The sequence below is a fragment of the Arachis ipaensis genome, chromosome B09, assembly GCF_000816755.2.
Source record: "Arachis ipaensis cultivar K30076 chromosome B09, Araip1.1, whole genome shotgun sequence".
Lineage (NCBI taxonomy): Eukaryota > Viridiplantae > Streptophyta > Magnoliopsida > Fabales > Fabaceae > Arachis > Arachis ipaensis.
Window position 1 is genome coordinate 14,692,258 of NC_029793.2, and position 18,330 is coordinate 14,710,587.

The 18,330-nt window shown below is 34.9% G+C and overlaps 4 protein-coding genes and 1 long non-coding RNA gene across 5 annotated transcripts; 4 read left to right on the plus strand and 1 right to left on the minus strand.

Annotated features, from left to right (window-relative positions):
- LOC107619534 lies at positions 296 to 3,621 on the plus strand. Its single transcript, XM_016321824.2, has 2 exons — positions 296 to 904; positions 3,041 to 3,621. Exons 1-2 carry the CDS (start codon positions 619 to 621, stop codon positions 3,409 to 3,411), a joined length of 657 nt encoding a protein of 218 aa, XP_016177310.1. The 5' UTR covers positions 296 to 618; the 3' UTR covers positions 3,412 to 3,621.
- LOC107615138 (probable LRR receptor-like serine/threonine-protein kinase At3g47570) lies at positions 3,557 to 7,269 on the minus strand. The gene is given in 5 exon segments (XM_016317246.2): positions 3,557 to 4,377; positions 4,558 to 5,313; positions 5,316 to 5,678; positions 6,590 to 6,874; positions 6,877 to 7,269. Coding segments are annotated over 5 exon segments (2,100 nt in total). The 5' UTR covers positions 7,217 to 7,269; the 3' UTR covers positions 3,557 to 4,021.
- On the plus strand, positions 8,989 to 11,006 carry LOC107615137. The gene is made up of 7 exons (XM_016317245.1): positions 8,989 to 9,250; positions 9,360 to 9,517; positions 9,632 to 9,949; positions 10,133 to 10,221; positions 10,339 to 10,445; positions 10,642 to 10,876; positions 10,988 to 11,006. Exons 1-7 carry the CDS (start codon positions 8,989 to 8,991, stop codon positions 11,004 to 11,006), a joined length of 1,188 nt encoding a protein of 395 aa, XP_016172731.1.
- LOC107615136 (probable LRR receptor-like serine/threonine-protein kinase At3g47570) lies at positions 12,543 to 15,847 on the plus strand. The gene is given in 3 exon segments (XM_021110297.1): positions 12,543 to 12,949; positions 12,952 to 15,276; positions 15,435 to 15,847. Coding segments are annotated over 3 exon segments (3,015 nt in total). The 5' UTR covers positions 12,543 to 12,615; the 3' UTR covers positions 15,791 to 15,847.
- On the plus strand, positions 16,723 to 17,977 carry LOC107617094. Its single transcript, XR_001614797.2, has 2 exons — positions 16,723 to 17,141; positions 17,667 to 17,977. It is a non-coding gene; the product is annotated as an uncharacterized LOC107617094 (long non-coding RNA).

An 18,330-nucleotide genomic window follows, 5' to 3' on the forward strand; every position in this document is an offset into this window, starting at 1 on the left:
TGGTAAATAAATTTTATATTTAGTAAATTTAAAATAAGGAGAAGAATAATGTATCACATTTCTAATTATTATTTCAAAACACGACATCCAAAATCATATTTTCTAATTTGTTTCAGACTTCAGAGTATACATTTACCAATAGTGTAATTTTGTGACATTTGAATATGTTTTGAATTTTTAACAAATTTGAAAATAATTTCAACTCTTTTTTGTATTTTAAATTCCATTATTTTATTTTATCCCAGACTGGTCTCTCTTTTGTTGTAAATTGTGTTATCCTTGTCTTGTAATGTACTTTACCTTTTGAGTGCGACACAGTGACTCACACGCCTCTTCCTACTTCTTAAGCGCTTCAACTTCATGATCTTCATTCTTCTCCTCTTCCTTCAAACAAAGCAAAACCCTTTTTGCAACCCAATACACTCCTTAATCAGACAAGTGTTCATACATTACTAACTCACTGAACTCGCATGTGTTCCTTTCCTTCTTGTTTTCATTGGTTGGCATAAAGGGTACCTTTTAATGAAAGTATATGTGGTTGTTGGGGTAGTAGATTCCTTCCATTTCTCTGATTTCTTTGCAGTGGGGTTGGTGTGTTTATAGAGAAAAAGAAAGAGAATGATTCAGTTGTTGTATATGGTTCTGTTTGTGGAGTGTGTGATGGGGTTTCTTTTGTTAGTGAAAGTTGGGCCATTGAGGGAGCTTGTGATGAAGACAATTGAACAAGTGAAGATGGGGAAGGGTCCAGCTACAGTGAAGACAATTGCTGGGACAATGTCTGTTATTCTGATTTCAAGCCTCATGAGTATTGTCAAGATCCAGAATAAAGGTGCTAAGCTTGGTACCATGTCACCCATGGATCAAGTTCTCTGGAGGACTCATGTGCTTGAAGCTTCACTTATGGGTATGAACATTCTTGCTTCTTGTTCTTTTAGCTCATGTGATCCTATTTGTTTGTTTGTTTGTTTGTCTAACACACATAGTTCTTAGGACTTTGCTACATGTATACAAAAATCAGTCGAAAAAAGTCCGTCACCAGTATAAAATACATGCTGGAATACAAATACATGTTGAAAATAAATTAAATTACACATATATTTATACACAAATATATTAGTGGCTGATTTTGGTGTACAAATAGCATTTTTGTAGTTGTTATCATAAGTGACTAGTTAACAAAGCTTTTTCCCACTAGGTGGGGTCGACTACATAGATCAAAGACGTCATTGAGTAGTGTCCATGCATTGGGGTGCGACGAAGTTTTACCTTGGCTGTCGCAGGCCTAACATAGCCCTATATGGAAAATGTTTGAATGAGAGAGAATAGGAAGAACAGGAAGCTCCTTTTGGAGTCGGCATTAAGTAATCTACATCGGTATCAATACCTTAAAAGAAAGGGCTTCCATGGTTAAAAATGGCTGTGTAGAAATTTGGCACATTTCTTTTGTGGTTGAATTTTAAGGAAATTAAACCAATTGCAGCTTATTTTGTTCCCTAGTTGAATGTGATTCCTATAAAACTCCACTCTGTGTATTGTAGTACTTCATAGATTGTGAGAGGATTTCCTTAAATTCAACTAGTTGGTTCTGTATTCAAACTTGGTTTAGCTTTTCTTTGCCTAAGCTGTGATACTGAGAATTTAGGACTAAGGTAACTGAATAACTTGAAAAAGCTTGATGAATAATTGAAATATGATCAAGCCTCTTGCCTTAGGATCAAACTTGGTAAATGGAAAGTCGGATCTTCTGTTATGTTGGTGTGTGTTCATTCATTGATTATCGAAGTATACGGCATATACTTCAAATTTTTATAAATTGTTGATGTTTTCTCTTCAATTTGTTTTGAATATTCATGTAATTATACTGACACAAGTCACAATAGAATTGACAATAATAATTGTCTTGTTAAGTACTAAGTGGTACTAAATCTGATGGAATAAGTAGTACTGGTATTTACAAGTTGAATGAGATGGTGACACAAAGTAGAATCTATTGTAGCATTAGTTTTGAAAAATGAAAAGAGTGGTGGTAGTGAAGGTATACTCATGGTGATTATTGATGCGGGTGTGCTTCAACACAGTCGTTTTTATCGGTTTTGGACCTGGTGGATAAACTAGTGTGGTTAAAGGAGTGGGGAACATACCAATGTGGTGTGGCTTAGTTGGCAATGCAAGATGGGTACGTGGGAAGAGCTTCTGGGTTTGATCCCCACTAAACACACTCCCTTGAAGGACGAAGAGCCTTAATTGTGACTAAACCCTGAACCAGATTAGTTGGTCCCTACTCCCTAGTAAGACATGTAGATACCGGTTGTTACCATGTTGGGAGCATTAACTGCTGAATGCTTTCTCATAAAGCATATTGGATTCGAAATTTTAAAGTTGAATTGATAGTTCTTAAATTGCTACTTTTGCGCATAGATGTACCTTGTAGTTCCATGCTTCACTGAGAACTCATTTCCCTAAATGGAAGTACCAATTTGTAGGCATTGAGTAGAGCTCCTACTTCTTTTGTTGTGTAAATCTTATGAATATGTTTATGGTAAGACATAGGACCAAATGTTTGTGTATTAGTTGGGCAGGAAAAGAATAAGGAATTAGGTGTGTCTTCAGATGTACTAAAGTGTCTATAGGACTAGTAATGTTTCTGTTTGTTTCATGATCATTTTGATTAGCCATGATTCTTACTCAATCTTATCATCTATATTTTCATTCTAAGTTTGGCTACACGTATGTTCTTTTTCTTGCTGATCCTTTAATTACCAATTATAGTCCATCAATCTTCAGTTTATCACTATACATTCAAAAACTTCAGTCACTATCTGATTTCCTTCGGAGTTGTGGACAAAGCCAAAGTTATACTTTTCAATAGCCAGAAACTTGCTTAGAACTGAATCCTTGATGAAATTCCCATTTTCATGGTTGGTTCTTTGATTTTCAACAGCATACAAAGTTTCATCTTTTAACCTTCGCCAAGTTAAATATATATTGACATTTTGTTACAAAGCTGAATCTGCATGTATGCGATAATTCGATGTTGCAGGTTTTACATTGTTCCTTGGATTCATAATTGATCGTGTCCACCATTATATGCAAAAGCTTAGTAAGTTACGGAGTAATGCAGGAGCTTCTAGAGAAGAACTGGAGAGCCTTCGGAAAGAAAACGTGCTGCTTAAGGAAAAGCAAGATAAAGCTTCCAAGGAGATAAAGCAGCTAAAGGAACAAATTTCAACTCTTTCGGAGAGTTTGAAGAAGATAAAGGCGGAGTCCGAAGAGAAGGACAAAAGAGTCGAAACTGCCGAAGCTCACGTTGAGTCGCTTCAAAAACAAGCCGCGGATCTACTACTCGAATACGACAGGCTCTTGGAAGACAACCAGAATCTTCAGGCTCAAGCATCACGACACAAGGTTTGAGGAAAAAAAGTAGAATTTCGTTGGCGAACCGAGTTTTTAGGAAAATATATCATTGTACCATCATTGATTTGGTTGCGAAATCACATATGATTCCTTTGTTTTAGATCATTGCTTAACAGTTGCCTCATTCTCATCTAGTGGTTTCTTTTTTTTTTCAATGGAGAAAAAGATTTTGGAGTTGGCAGTTTTGTAGCTCAGAATTATTGACGATACGAATGAAAATCTAGAGTAGCATCATAGAACAAGTTGGCTTATTTATTTTTTATTTGTGCTTGGAGATGCATCTTGAGATTCAAATTTTATGCAAAACCTAGTGCTTTAATGCAAACTTTATTGTTGAAAGTTAAGCAAATAATTGGGCTGAAAATTTCCTATGTTTGTAAAAAGGCTTAATTAATTGAAAATGCTCCAATACACTATCATAATTCATGAGTTGAATAAAGATGGAACTATTAATAAGTTGACAATGAAGACAAAAGTTATGGCAAATCTACAGATAAATAAAGGAAATTCCAACCAAAAACATACAAATCTACTATTAATAAGTTGCAAACTTTGCATTTCCCTATTTGTTATTGAACAGATTTATTTAGTAGCATTCATTTATATATCAATCTCGAAGAAATACATCTTTGGTAAGGTTTAGCTCCCTAGTGACATCTGCCATGTTCATTCTTTCATTCGGTGATTCAACTGAACAAGCAAGTCCAACTCTAATTAGAGAAAATACACACATGGTTAGCTTCTTTGTGTAGTTTTCTTCTTCTCCAATTTGTTTTGGCAAAAGAGTTGAGTCCGTAATCTCTAGAAGATTGTGTGAGTATGCCATCTTCACATAGTTATGAAGATTGTTATCATCTTTTAACATTTCTTCCATTGGCCTCCTTCCGGTCACCATTTCCAATACTAGAATTCCAAAAGAATACACATCACCTTGCATTGACACCTCACAACTCATTCCATACTCTGTGAAAACAACATGCCAATATCACATTTAAAAAGTGAAAACAATAAGATTATGTTTTTCGCTTTCACTTCCTCATTTAGAATTTCCTTTTCACAATTTTAAAAACATTGAAAATGGAAAGAGAGAATAAAAATTTAAACTAAAAAAGTCCTTATAAGATTGGATGAAACAGATTATACCTGGAGGAGCATATCCAATAGTTCCCTTTAACACAGTTGTGCTAGATTGATTATGAGGATCACCATTAGTCATTGAGAGAAGCCTTGCTAATCCAAAATCAGTCACATGAGCAACCATGTCATCATCAAGAACCACATTCTCTGGCTTTAGATCACAATGAACAACAGGTTGTTCACATCCATAGTGAAGATAATGTAATGCAGATGCCACATCGATAACAATATTTAGTCTTTGAGTAAGGTCTAATGTATATAGCCTATCTGTGATTTCAGCACTAGGATGCAACCACTTTTCTAAGCTTCCATTAGGCATGTACTCAAACACTAATGCTTTAAATTCTTGGCCGCTATAATCTATGCTCGTGCAACATGTTAAAATCTTCACCAGATTTCGATGCCTGATAAATTTTAGAGCATTACATTCAGCAATGAAACTCTTGTGAGCTCCACTCATTTGAAGGTTTATCACCTTTATGGCGACAAACTTGTGTTCAGATTCAAGGAATCCTTTATACACAGAACCAAAGCTACCAGATCCAATCAAGTTACTGGTAGTAAACCCCTGTGTTGAATGATGTAGGATTTGGTATGACACCATTGATGGCTGACTTGTTGATGCTGTCAAAGATGATGTTCTTTTTTTCTTCTTGCTCAAGAAAACAACAACAATTGAAAGCAAAGTAAGGCATACAACCACACAAATTACGATTATGGCTAGCTTCAAATTATGGTGATTGTTCTTGCCATAACGTTGGCAGGGCATGGTGCAAGATGTAACTGTAAGACACCTCCACAAAGCTTATTATTGCCAACAATTGAAATTGCAGTTGCATTCTTGAATACACCCTCTAATGGTACCTTCCCTTCTAGCATATTGAAAGACACATTCAAATATGTTAGAAAAGAAAGCCTCTGCATATCTGTTGGAATTGATCCGGATAAGTTATTTTGCGAGAGATCCAAATGAGAGAGGCCTTTCAATGAAGCTATTGATGAAGGTATCATGTCACTGAAAGAATTACCATGTAAGTCTAAATATTCCATACTTGTGCACTTTCCAATAGTCATAGGAATCTGGCCAGATAGATAGTTATTGGAGATATCCAAAGTTCCAAGGTTTCCAAGAGCTCCAACCTCAACAGGAAGAGTGCCATTCAGTGAATTATGAGATAAGTTCAGATTTGTGGACAAAGATGAAAGGCTAAAAACTTCCACTGGTATAGCACCACTAAAATTGTTTCCTGAAAAATCTAAGTACAACAAGTTTTGCCAATTTCCAATACTTGGTGGAATTTTCCCATGAAACATGTTATTTGAAATTCTTATTTCAACCAGTTGAGTGAGGTTACCCAAGGAGAAAGGTATGTCACCAATAAGTGGTTTGCACCCAAACTCAATAGTTGCATTTTCTGAAACTTTCCAAAAGAATTTGGAACAAACCCGGTAAGGTGGTTATATTCCAAATTCAAGGTAATGAAGTTTATGTTATTGCATATAGTTTCAGGGATAGTTCCATGTAGGTGATTAAAATCAAGACTAATTTCAGTGAGTTGAGTTGATAAATTCCCTATGGAGTTGGGTAAAACACCTCCAAAATTGTTGGAACTCAAAACCAAACTTTCCAATTCAGTACAATTAATCAAAGATGTTATGAAATCCAAGTCTAGAGCTAAATCACTACCAAGATTGTTGTAGTTTAAATTTAGCCAATAAAGATCCTTCAGGTTTCCTAGATTTGGAACTTTTCCAACAAAACGGCAATAGCCAATATAAAAAAGTTGAAGGGAAGATGCATTCGAAATAGAAGTTGGAATTGGACCTGAAATTTGATTCCCTCCAATGCCAATCTCTTGCAGATTGATGAGGTTGGAGAACATGTTGGATGGAAGAGAGCCTTGAAACTGGTTATCTGCAGCATAGAAAATAGCGAGCGACGACATATTGTAAAGCGAGGAAGGAAGCTCCCCGGACAGTTTATTGGCACCAATGGCAAAACCTGATAAGCTTTTTAATTTTCCAATTTCTTCAGGTATCTTCCCTTCTAAGTAATTATAACCCATAGGAAGAATACTTAGAGAAGAGATATTCCTTATGGAAGATGGAATTTCTCCAGAGTAGTTATTCTTGTTAAGACTCAACATTTTTTGAAGCTTCTTAAGAGTTCCAATCTCCATTGGTATTCGGCCGTAGAGACTGTTATTCGACATGTTTAGAAGCCTTAGCTCCGAGCAATTAGCCAAACTGACAGGAAACTCTCCTGTCAGTTTGTTATCCGGGAGGTAGAGTTGTTGTAATCTGAACAAACGACCTATCTCCCGGGGATTTCTCCATAGAAGCTATTGCTTGCAAGGTTGAGAGTTCGCAAGAAAGAGAGATTTCCAATGTATGGAGATATTGTGCCATGCAACTGACATTGTTGAAGGCTCAACTGTTGCACTCTTTGATGCTTAATGCTGCATGTGATTCCATGCCAGTTGCAGAAGTGGCTTGAAGTATTCCATGAGCTTAAAACTCCATATGGATCATTGGATATTGATTCTTTAAACTGAAGCAATGCTATAACATGGGTCTCATTTCCTAAAATGTTGGTGGCTAGTGAAGCTTTAAGCCACACAAAGAATACATAAAAGAAGAGGAGTCGCATTGAAGTTAAGAACATTGTTTGGATACTAATTTTTGGTTTGCAAGTTGAAAATTGTAGTGCTTGTTTTTTTTTTTTATACAAAATGGGAGATGCTAGCAGCCGATCATATGTCACTTTTTTCAAAAGATGATGCAAATTGATTTTGTTTTCCGCTGTAATTTAATAGAGAAACCGCAAATTAATTGAGAAATTGTTCACATTGTAAAGATTTCTTTTCTTAATGAATTGCTTTTTGTTAGTCAATTTGTCGGCCATGACAGTTGCAATCTACAAAACTAGATGAGAGGTGGAAAAAAAAGGTGAAGGCTCACATATCTTCGTGTAAAGTTGATAGTTATAGTTGTGATCAATTAAATGATTTAATATTTTTGACTAAATTATTATCTAACGTTTTTATGCTATTAACTTTTCATAAAGACATCTGTACATAAGTTTTCACCAACTAAAAATTATATATCTAAAATAAATATTATTAATAGCTAGCTTTATTATTATTTGCATTCTATGAGTACACACTGAATTGATATAAAAAAGAAGATATCTGATCATGCTCTCTTTTAGCGTTGTGTTCCTATATTTATTTTTTATTTGCAGAGTTAAAAATCATTATTTAGTAGTATTTTTCAAAAGTTTATATAGATTTCATTTGCAAATATATAAGCCTTAAAAGTTACATAAACATACCAGTAAGCATAAGCCACAGATGTTACAGAAATGGCCAAGAACAATGACTCGCCTGTGAAAAATAAACGGGGAAGTTTACTTTGAGAAAAGCCGACATTCTAACGGGATGGATCAAAATATAGAAAATAATTATTAAGACTTTCAGAGTTATGCAGTTCTCTACTTAGTTAGTAATAAGTTTTATCTTAAAATGTCGCTCCATTATCAATTATGATATCAGCATGATCCAAGTAAGATGGTGTCTCATGTATGTTTGATTAATGAGTAAAGTGACCATTAAATTATAAAAAATTTTAATCTCGGAGTAATTAGTTTTTCAAGAAAAAAAATAGTACTAATTAGGTCTTTCAACGAACGGTCGATAAATATGTCTTTCTGTAAATAGATAGTGTAAAATGAAACGAAATTGTTTATATATTTCGTTATCTACAAGGGTACATGTTTCTGCCACATAAATATGAAAACGATGTAGTTTTGGAGAATGAAACTTTCATTATTTTTTGAGTTTTTATATAATCTTTATCAACTGCTTTTTATTTATCATGAATTCTATTAAAATAAGTGATGTTTTGCTCCAAAAATTATTATATACATGATAATTTTTTATAAATAGACATATACGAGTAATTAATGGTACATATAAGCACTACCATTAAGTTTTACTTGATAAATTGATAGAAGAATATAATGTGTCTACTATTTGCTATGGTAGAGGACCAAATTGGTAGGGGAACCAAATTGGTAATTTTTTTTTTGTTTCAAGGACTAATTAGTCCAAAATTAAAATTTTTAGAAGTTTAATTATCATTTTACTCTAAAATTTTTTAAGTGAAATATATAATTTATAGTGTATTTATCAATTTACTTCACACTCATTTATCTCCTTTACAGTGTAAACGAGATATGTGTATTTTTTTAAATTCAAATGTAAACGAGATAAATCAATATGATGTAAATTGGTAAATACGCTCTAAATTACATATTTCAGTAAATAAAATAATTAATTATTTATTTAAAAAATATGAAAGTAAAGATATTAGAAAAAAAATTAAAACATATGCTGTGAGAAATGGTATGTTAGAAAGGAGCTACATTGGAAACAGATGTCGCGTTCTAGACATGTGAAGGACATTGATAAGAACACAAGGTACTTCCACAACTTAGCTTCTGCGAGAAGGAGAAACAACAGAATTGATGTGCTACTCATTAATGGTAGGTTGATAAGGAACCAAGCGAGGATTAAGATTGAGATTAGAGACTTCTACAAGAAGTTGTATCATCAGGAAAAGTCTCCTTTGGTGGGGTTTAGGGACGGTTTGGTGGAAATGATTGGTGGCATTGGAGGTGCAACCGACTCCAGAGGAGGTTAAAGAAGCAGTGTAGGATTGCGAATCTTCCAAAACTCCTGGAAGTGATTGGTACAACATGAACTTTATAAAGAGGTGCTGGACTGAAATTGACACTGAATTTACAGCGGTGGTGTTGGATTTCTTCCTGTCTTCTAAGCTACCGGCGGATGCGAATCTCACTTGGGTGGCGTTGGTCCCTAAGTTTAAGGGGACAAAGGAAATCAAATATTTGAGACCGATCAGTATAGTAGGCTGTGTCTATAAAGTCATTTCGAAAATGCTGGTTAGGAGGATGCGAGCAATCATGCCACGACTAGTAGGTGAGACTCAAAGTACTTTTGTCAAGGGACGAAAGATTCATGATGGGGCTCTTATCGCATGCGAAACTGTTCAATAGATTAAAATGAGGAAGAAGGAAGCGGTGATAATGAAATTGAATTTCCAGAAAGCATATGATAGAGTCAAGTGGAGTTTTGTAGACCTTGTATTGCAAAAGATGGGCTTTGGACGGAGATGGAGGAATTTGGTTATGGAGTGTGTAAGTACAAGTTCAATGTCAGTGCTGATAAACGGATCGTCATCTAAGCCTTTTAAGATGGAAAGGGGTTTGCGACAGGGTGATCCTCGATCTCCATTTCTATTTGTACTTGTCGTTGACGTGCTACATAGGATGCTTGGGGAAGCAGTGAGAAATGGGCATATCTCGCTGCTACTGGTGAGTAGAGATCAGGTTGAGCTGTCACATCTTCAGTTTGCGGACGATACCATCCTATTCTGTCCCCCTGAGGAAGAGACCATTAAAAATTACAGAAGGATCCTATGTTGTTTTGAGCTCATGTCGAAATTGAGTATTAATTTTGATAAGTCTAGCTTGATTCCTATTAACTGTGATGATCAGTGGGTGCAGCGTATGTCTAGAGTGCTGGGTTGTAAGATTGCCTCTTTGCCGGTGAAATACTTGGGGATCCCGCTAGGAGCAAACCCGAGGTTGGTGAGGACTTGGAAGCCCATTATAGAAAAAGTGGAGGAGAAGTTGAGCATCTGAAAAGCCAAAATTCTCAATAGAGCAAGTAAACTGGTGTTTCTTAAATCTGTTTTGAACAGCCTCCCTGTTTATTATTTGAACTTGTATAAAATGCCAAAGGCTATGGCAAAGAAACTGATTTTCCTACAGAGAAGGTTTCTTTGGAGCAAGGAGGATGGAAGAAATGGTATGGCAATGGTCAGGTGGGAGGTGGTGCAGGCTCCCAAAAAACTTGGCGGTTTAGGGTTGAGGATGCTATGGTGTGTAACTCAGTCCTTCTCTTTAAATGGTGGTGGCGGTTTTCAAAGGAGGATTGCCTCTTATGGAAGAAGGTGGTGTGTTCTTGTAACAATCTGAGTACCAATGTGATGCTGTCATCCCAGGTGTTACTTTCTCAGGGGGACCATGGAGGGATATCTGCCAAATACAGTTCAAAGATCAACAAGTAAGACAGAAGATGATTAATGGGTTGGCTATGGAGATTGGTGATGGGAGAGGAACTCGGTTCTGGGAGGATGTATGGTTGCGTAGTGGGTCCCTGAAAGACTTATTTTCGAGGCTGTTCTCAGTTTCAAACCAAACAGGATCTGTTATAAGGGATTGTGGGTTCTGGGACGGGTTAGAGTGGAGATGGAACTTCTAGTGGAGACAAAAGCTTTTCCAATGAGAATTGGAACTAGTGAACCTGTTGCATGAAACTTTAAGACTGGTTAAACTTGCACATGACAGAGAGGATAGAGTTGTGTGAAAATTTGATAAACAAGGTGTCTTTTCTACTAATTCCTTTGTGCAGGAATTGCAGGTGGAAATGCTTCCAGAAGATATAGCAAGTTACAGCTTTATTAAGACAGTTTGGAAAGGTCTAGTCCTGCCAAGAGTTGAATTGTTTGTTTGGTTTATTTTGATTGGAAGGGTAAATACAAAGGAGAGGCTGAGTCGATTGGGAGTAGTTACTCAAGAAGATGTGACATGTGTGTTATGTAATCAAGGTGTTGAATATGGTTACCACTTGTTTCTTGGTTGTGATTTTTCTTGGCAGGTTTGGTGTACTAGGCTGTCCTTTGTTGGAAGACAATGGTCGTGCCCAGAGATGCTAAAGGAACATTTTTAAAGTTGGATTGAGCTACCAACTAGTAAATAGGGGTGCAAGAGGTGGATGGTATGTTTATGTGCGATTATATGGAATATTTGGCTAGAAATGAATAGAAGGATCTTTCAAAATAAAAGAAGAGGGGTTGAAGAGGTTATACAACAGTTCTTCATGAACTATAAAGAGTGGTTAGGTGTGGATCCCTTCTGTTGTTGATGGCATTGTCGAATGTAACAGGAAGTATCTATTAGTGTTACATGAACTTGCTTTAGTCTATTGTCTGTAATTGATCTGTTGTCTTCTACTTCACTTGTTGTGTTGAACTTTTATTTAAAAAAAAAAATATTTCTTTACTTAGGGAAGCAAGCAGGTAAAAATAGGAACATCTCTAATTAAATTAGACATGAAGTGAAACAGAGGCACTTCCTTGGACTTCGAGACTTCTTTCATCTATCTCCACTCGTATTCTCCTCTCGGGTATCCCTCTATTATTTTTCTAGTTTAAAATTTGAAAGAAATTAGCTCGCTCGAGCCCTACTTGGATAGTTGGATCATGCTGACATCATAATTGATAATAGAACGAGATTTTAAGTGGAATGATCAGATAAGTGTGTACTCATGGAATGCAAATAATAATAAAAGCTAGCTATTAATAATAGGGTTATGCTAGGTAACTAATGACTTTTTTGAACAATATGAACAATCACTAATTAAATAAAAACACATTATATCTTTAAATTATTCACCTAAATTTTAATATTAGAATAACCATCTGCACACCTAATAAAATAAACATCCAATATATTTATTGTTCATATTATTTAATATTTTTATTATTTACCTATACTTTTTCATTATTATTTTTGTAGTTTTCATGTGCTCAATAAAGTTAATAACAAAAAAATATTAAATATTAATTTAGTAAAAAATATTAAATCATGGAACTGATCAACATTACATGAAGATATGTGACTATGTGGGCCTTCACCTTTTTTTCCGCTTCTCATCTAGTTTTGTAGTTGCAACTGTCATGGCCGGCAAGTTGACTAACAAAAAGCAATTCATTAAGAAATGAAATCTTTACAATGTGAACAATTTCTCAATTAATTTGCGGTTTTTCTATTAAATTACAGCGGAAAACAAAATCAATTTGCATCATCTTTTGAAAAAAGTGACATACGCTCCGCTGCTAGCATCTCCCATTTTCTATAAAAAAAAAACAAGCACTGCAATTTCAACTTGCTAACCAAAAATTAATATCCAAACAATGTTCTTCCCTTCAATGCGACTCCTTTTCTTTTATGTATTCTTTGTGGGGCTTAAACCTTCATTAGCCACCAACATTTTAGGAAATGAGACTGATGTTATAGCATTGCTTCGGTTTAAAGAATCAATATCCAACGATCCATATGGAGTTTTAAGCTCATGGAATGCTTCAAGCCACTTCTGCAACTGGCATGGAATCACATGCAGCATTAAGCATCAAAGAGTGCAACAGTTGAGCCTTCAACAATGTCAGTTGCATGGCACAATATCTCCATACATTGGAAATCTCTCTTTCTTGCGAACTCTCAACCTTGCAAGCAATAGCTTCTATGGAGAAATCCCCGGGAGATAGGTCGTTTGTTCAGATTACAACAACTCTACCTCCCGGATAACAAACTGACAGGAGAGTTTCCTGTCAGTTTGGCTAATTGCTCGGAGCTAAGGCTTCTAAACATGTCGAGTAACAATCTCTACGGCCAAATACCAATGGAGATTGGCACTCTTAAGAAGCTTGAAAAGTTGAGTCTTAACAAGAATAACTACTCTGGAGAAATTCCATCTTCCATATGGAATATCTCTTCTCTAAGTATTCTTTCTATGGGTTATAATTACTTGGAAGGCAAGATACCTGAAGAAATTGGAAAATTAAAAAGCTTATCAGGTTTTGCCATTGGTGCCAATAAACTGTCCGGGGAGCTTCCTTCTTCGCTTTACAATCTGTCCTTGCTCGCTCTTTTCTATGCTGCAGAAAACCAGTTTCATGGCTCTCTTCCATCCAACATGTTCTCCAACCTCATCAGTCTGCAAGAGATTGGCATTGGAGGGAATCAAATTTCAGGTCCAATTCCAACTTCTATTTCAAATGCATCTTCACTTCAACTTTTTGATATTGGCTATTGTAGTTTTGTTGGAAAAGTTCCAAATCTAGGAAACCTGAAGGATCTTTATTGGCTAAATTTAAACTACAACAATCTTGGTAGTAATTCAGCTCTAGACTTGGATTTCATAACATCTTTGATTAATTGTACTGAATTGGAAAGTTTGGTTTTGTGTTCCAACAATTTTGGAGGTGTTTTACCCAACTCCATAGGGAATTTGTCAACTCAACTCACTGAAATTAGTCTTGATTTTAATCACATACATGGAACTATCCCTGAAACTATATGCAATAACATAAACTTAATTACCTTGAATTTGGAATATAACCACCTTACTGGGTTTGTTCCAAATTCTTTTGGAAAGTTTCAGAAAATGCAACTATTGAGTTTGGGTGCAAACCACCTTATTGGTGACATACCTTTCTCCTTGGGTAACCTCACTCAACTGGTTGAAATAAGAATTTCAAACAACATGTTGCATGGGAAAATTCCACCAAGTATTGGAAATTGGCAAAACTTGTTGTACTTAGATTTTTCAGGAAACAATTTTAGTGGTGCTATACCAGTGGAGGTTTTTAGCCTTTCATCCTTGTCCACAAATCTGAACTTATCTCATAATTCACTGAATGGCACTCTTCCTGTTGAGGTTGGAGCTCTTGGAAACCTTGGAACTTTGGATATCTCCAATAACTATCTATCTGGCCAGATTCCTATGACTATTGGAAAGTGCACAAGTATGGAATATTTAAACTTACATGGTAATTCTTTCAGTGGCATGATACCTTCATCAGTAGCTTCATTGAAAGGCCTCTCTCATTTGGATCTCTCGCAAAATAACTTGTCCGGATCAATTCCAACAGATATGCAGAGGCTTTCTTTTCTAACATATTTGAATGTGTCTTTCAATATGCTAGAAGGGAAGGTACCATTGGAGGGTGTATTCAAGAATGCAACTTCAATTTCAATTGTTGGTAATAATAAGCTTTGTGGAGGTGTCTTACAGTTACATCTTGCACCATGCCCTGCCAACGTTATGGCAAGAAGCAATCACCATAATTTGAAGCTAGCCATAATCATAATTTGTGTGGTTGTATGCCTTATTTTGCTTTCAATTGTTGTTGTTGTTTTCTTGAGCAAGAAGAAGAAAAGAACATCATCTTTGACAGCATCAACAAATCAGTATTCAATGGTGTCATACCAAATCCTACATCATTCAACAGAGGGGTTTTCTACCAGTAACTTGATTGGATCTGGCAGCTTTGGTTCTGTGTATAAAGGATTCCTTGAATCCGAACACAAGTTCGTCGCCATAAAGGTGATAAACCTACGAATGAGTGGAGCTCACAAGAGTTTCATTGCCGAATGTAATGCTCTAAAATTTATCAGGCATCGAAATCTGGTGAAGATTTTAACATGTTGCTCGAGCATAGATTATAGCAGCCAAGAATTTAAAGCATTAGTGTTTGAGTACATGCCTAATGGAAGCTTAGAAAAGTGGTTGCATCCTAGTGCTGAAATCACAGATAGGCTATATACATTAGACCTTACTCAAAGACTAAATATTGTTGTTGATGTGGCTTCTGCATTACATTATCTTCACTATGGATGTGAACAACCTATTGTTCATTGTGATCTAAAGCCAGAGAATGTGCTTCTTGACGATGACATGGTTGCTCATGTGACTGATTTTGGATTAGCAAGGCTTCTCTCAATGACTAATGGTGATCCTCATAATCAATCTAGCACAACTGTGTTCAAGGGAACTATTGGATATGCTCCTCCAGGTATAATCTGTTTCATCCAATCTTATAAGGACTTTTTTAGTTTAAATTTTTATTCTCTCCATTTTCAATGTTTTTAAAATAACTAAAAGAGGAAGTGAAAGCGAAAAACATAATTTTATTGTTTTCACTTTTTAAATGTTGGCATGTTGTTTTGACAGAGTATGGAATGAGTTGTGAGGTGTCAATGCAAGGTGATGTGTATTCTTTTGGAATTCTAGTATTGGAAATGGTGACTGGAAGGAGGCCAATGGAAGAAATGTTTAAAGATGATAACAATCTTCATAACTATGTGAAGATGGCATACTCAAACAATCTTCTAGAGATTATGGACTCAACTCTTTTGCCAAAACAAATTGGAGAAGAAGAAAACTACACAAAGAAGCTAACCATGTGTGTATTTTCTCTAATTAGAATTGGACTTGCTTGTTCAGTTGAATCCCCGAATGAAAGAATGAACATGGCAGATGTCACTAGGGAGCTAAATCTTACCAAGGATGTATTTCTTCAACATTGACATATAAATGAATGCTACTAAATAATGAGTACAATAACAAAGAATTGTGTCTAACTGATTTGGTGACCAATTTTTAGTGTATGCATAATATGGTTAATTTTTACATATGCACTGAATTAGGTAACACCATATCAACAAAACTCATGACCTAAATAGTCATCCAAAAGAACAGATGTAATTGGATGACGGTTTAAAACACTTTATACGGATCAAAATTAAAATCTTTTTGTTAACAAAGATAGGAATCAATTTTATTTTTATCAGCCTTTTCAAAAGTTGGAGGCGATTTTGGGAATTTACTAAAAAAACATATAACAAACAAAACACACTTATTGTCTGTTCATTTAATCACCTATTACGTGATTTATCATTGAATTTTTTTACTTTTATTGGTAGTCAACAGTATACATGTTTTATTTCTTTGTTTAAGGGTCACTCTATCTTTTATTCTCTGGTTACTACTTTGTAAAGAGGAAAATGGTTCTACATTCCTTTAGGCTCCGTTTGGTTGATGTAACCAAACGCTGCCTTATTGACTGGAATAACAAATTAAGAGTAAAGAACGTGAAAGAATTGAATTCTTTTGTTGATTATTGATCAATGACCAGATATTTATTACAATTATTAACACAAGTCAATTATTGATGAAAAATAACATTTTCTTTACTTTCTAATTTGTCTCTGTCAACATTAGGTATTCATCGCCATTGACATATTTATTGTGCGCTTCAACTTATTGCTATTAACAATTAGGATTAGGATATTCGATGAGCTAGGCAGCGTCCATATGGATATGAACGAGTTTGTATGTGAAAAGGTTGAAAAGAAGAGTACAAGACAAATAAGCAGATGATTGAATAGATGTATCAGACACAGAAACTCGTACATTCAACTGCGTATAATAGAATCAATCAATACAAGACAATAGATTTCTATGCCCCATATATATATAAGGCGACGTATGTGGTGCCCAAACCAAACGGTGACTAAGATGACCAAAGGGAGAATATCCAGTAGAAATGTGACGCGTGCCACCTTTGGAGTATGCTGACCATAGAAATTAAATTTTAATGTAGGGTAATTGTTTTAGCTTTGTGATAAATGTTAATTAAAAAGTTAATTAGAGAAACAGGTGATACGATGTAGTTGAAAGTCGTTTTGGGGCTTATTGTTTTTAAAAGAGAGTTCCTTCTCCTAGCGACGGCGGAGAATCGATAACAGCGATTGTGTACCACAAATCGAGCAGAGCATAAAGGAAGACGCGCCGGCATAGCAAGTGAGGAAGGAATTTGCATCGCTGACGGAGTGGTATAGTGAGATCGGTATCAAATCTGTCGTGGATGGCTTGGAGGTAGGGCTGGCAATGGTATCAAATCCTACCTGCAAATTTTATTATAAGTCTATTCTATTTGCGAATTGAGAATCTTTCAATCTTAACTCTACTCGCATCCTAAAATTCTAAACCCTATCCTATCCTACTTTATCTAATTTTTTTAAAGTAAATATAAAATTTAATTATTTTAAATTTTATACATATTAATAAATAAAAAATAAAAAATTAATGCTCTAAATTACTAAATTAACTAACTAATTTAATAGTTATTCATTAATTATAAGTCATTACATAAGAGAGATTGTGAGTTCAACTCTCACTTCCTTTATTATATACCTAATTTTTAAAAAATATGTGTTATATATAAGGTGCGAGTAAAGTAGGGTAGAGTACACCCTAAACCTGTATCCTATTCTACCTGCAAAAATACCCGGATCGTACCTTATCTTACTTACAATGGGTCGAATAACCTATTCTACCCAAATATGTTAGACCGAATTGTATACCCGCGAGTAGGGTATAAATTGCCAACCCGATTTGGAGGCTTCACAAATCAAGTAAGAGCCTTGGTAAACACATTTAAAATTTCCTTTTGAACATGCCATGTTAATGGGGTTCAACACAAATGTAATGGAACAAGGAATACTCTGGGTACAAGACATTTATTACTCGGAAGCATTGTGGGCGAAAAGTGGGATTTCAGGGGAAATGAGACATTCATTTACTCCATTTTTTCAATGAAAATATTTTGGTTGTGCCAAGGGACGAGAAATTTCTAAAAAATCATGATCTCTTCAGCTGTGTTTGTACTAGAATCATAACCTATTACTTGTTTTCTGGATATTTAGTTTTGATTTTTTTTTTTTTGAATTTTCAGATTAAGGTTGAATTTAATTTTTTTGTTATTTTAAAAAGATATTTTAGTCACAAATATAGAAAAACATAATCCAATCTGTTACCAACTGAGATAGTAAGGATTTTTTATTTCAATAAATAAATTAATTATTAAAATAAATAATTTAAAAAATATTTACCAAAATAAATATTTCTCTCTTATTTCGTTTACAGTGTAAATGAGATAATTTTGTACGTATATGTATTTATAAATAATTAAATATAATTTTTGAAAATAATTAAAAAATATTAATAATTTATAAATACATATATCTCGTTTACAGTGTAAACGAGAGAACATATATTTTGTTTA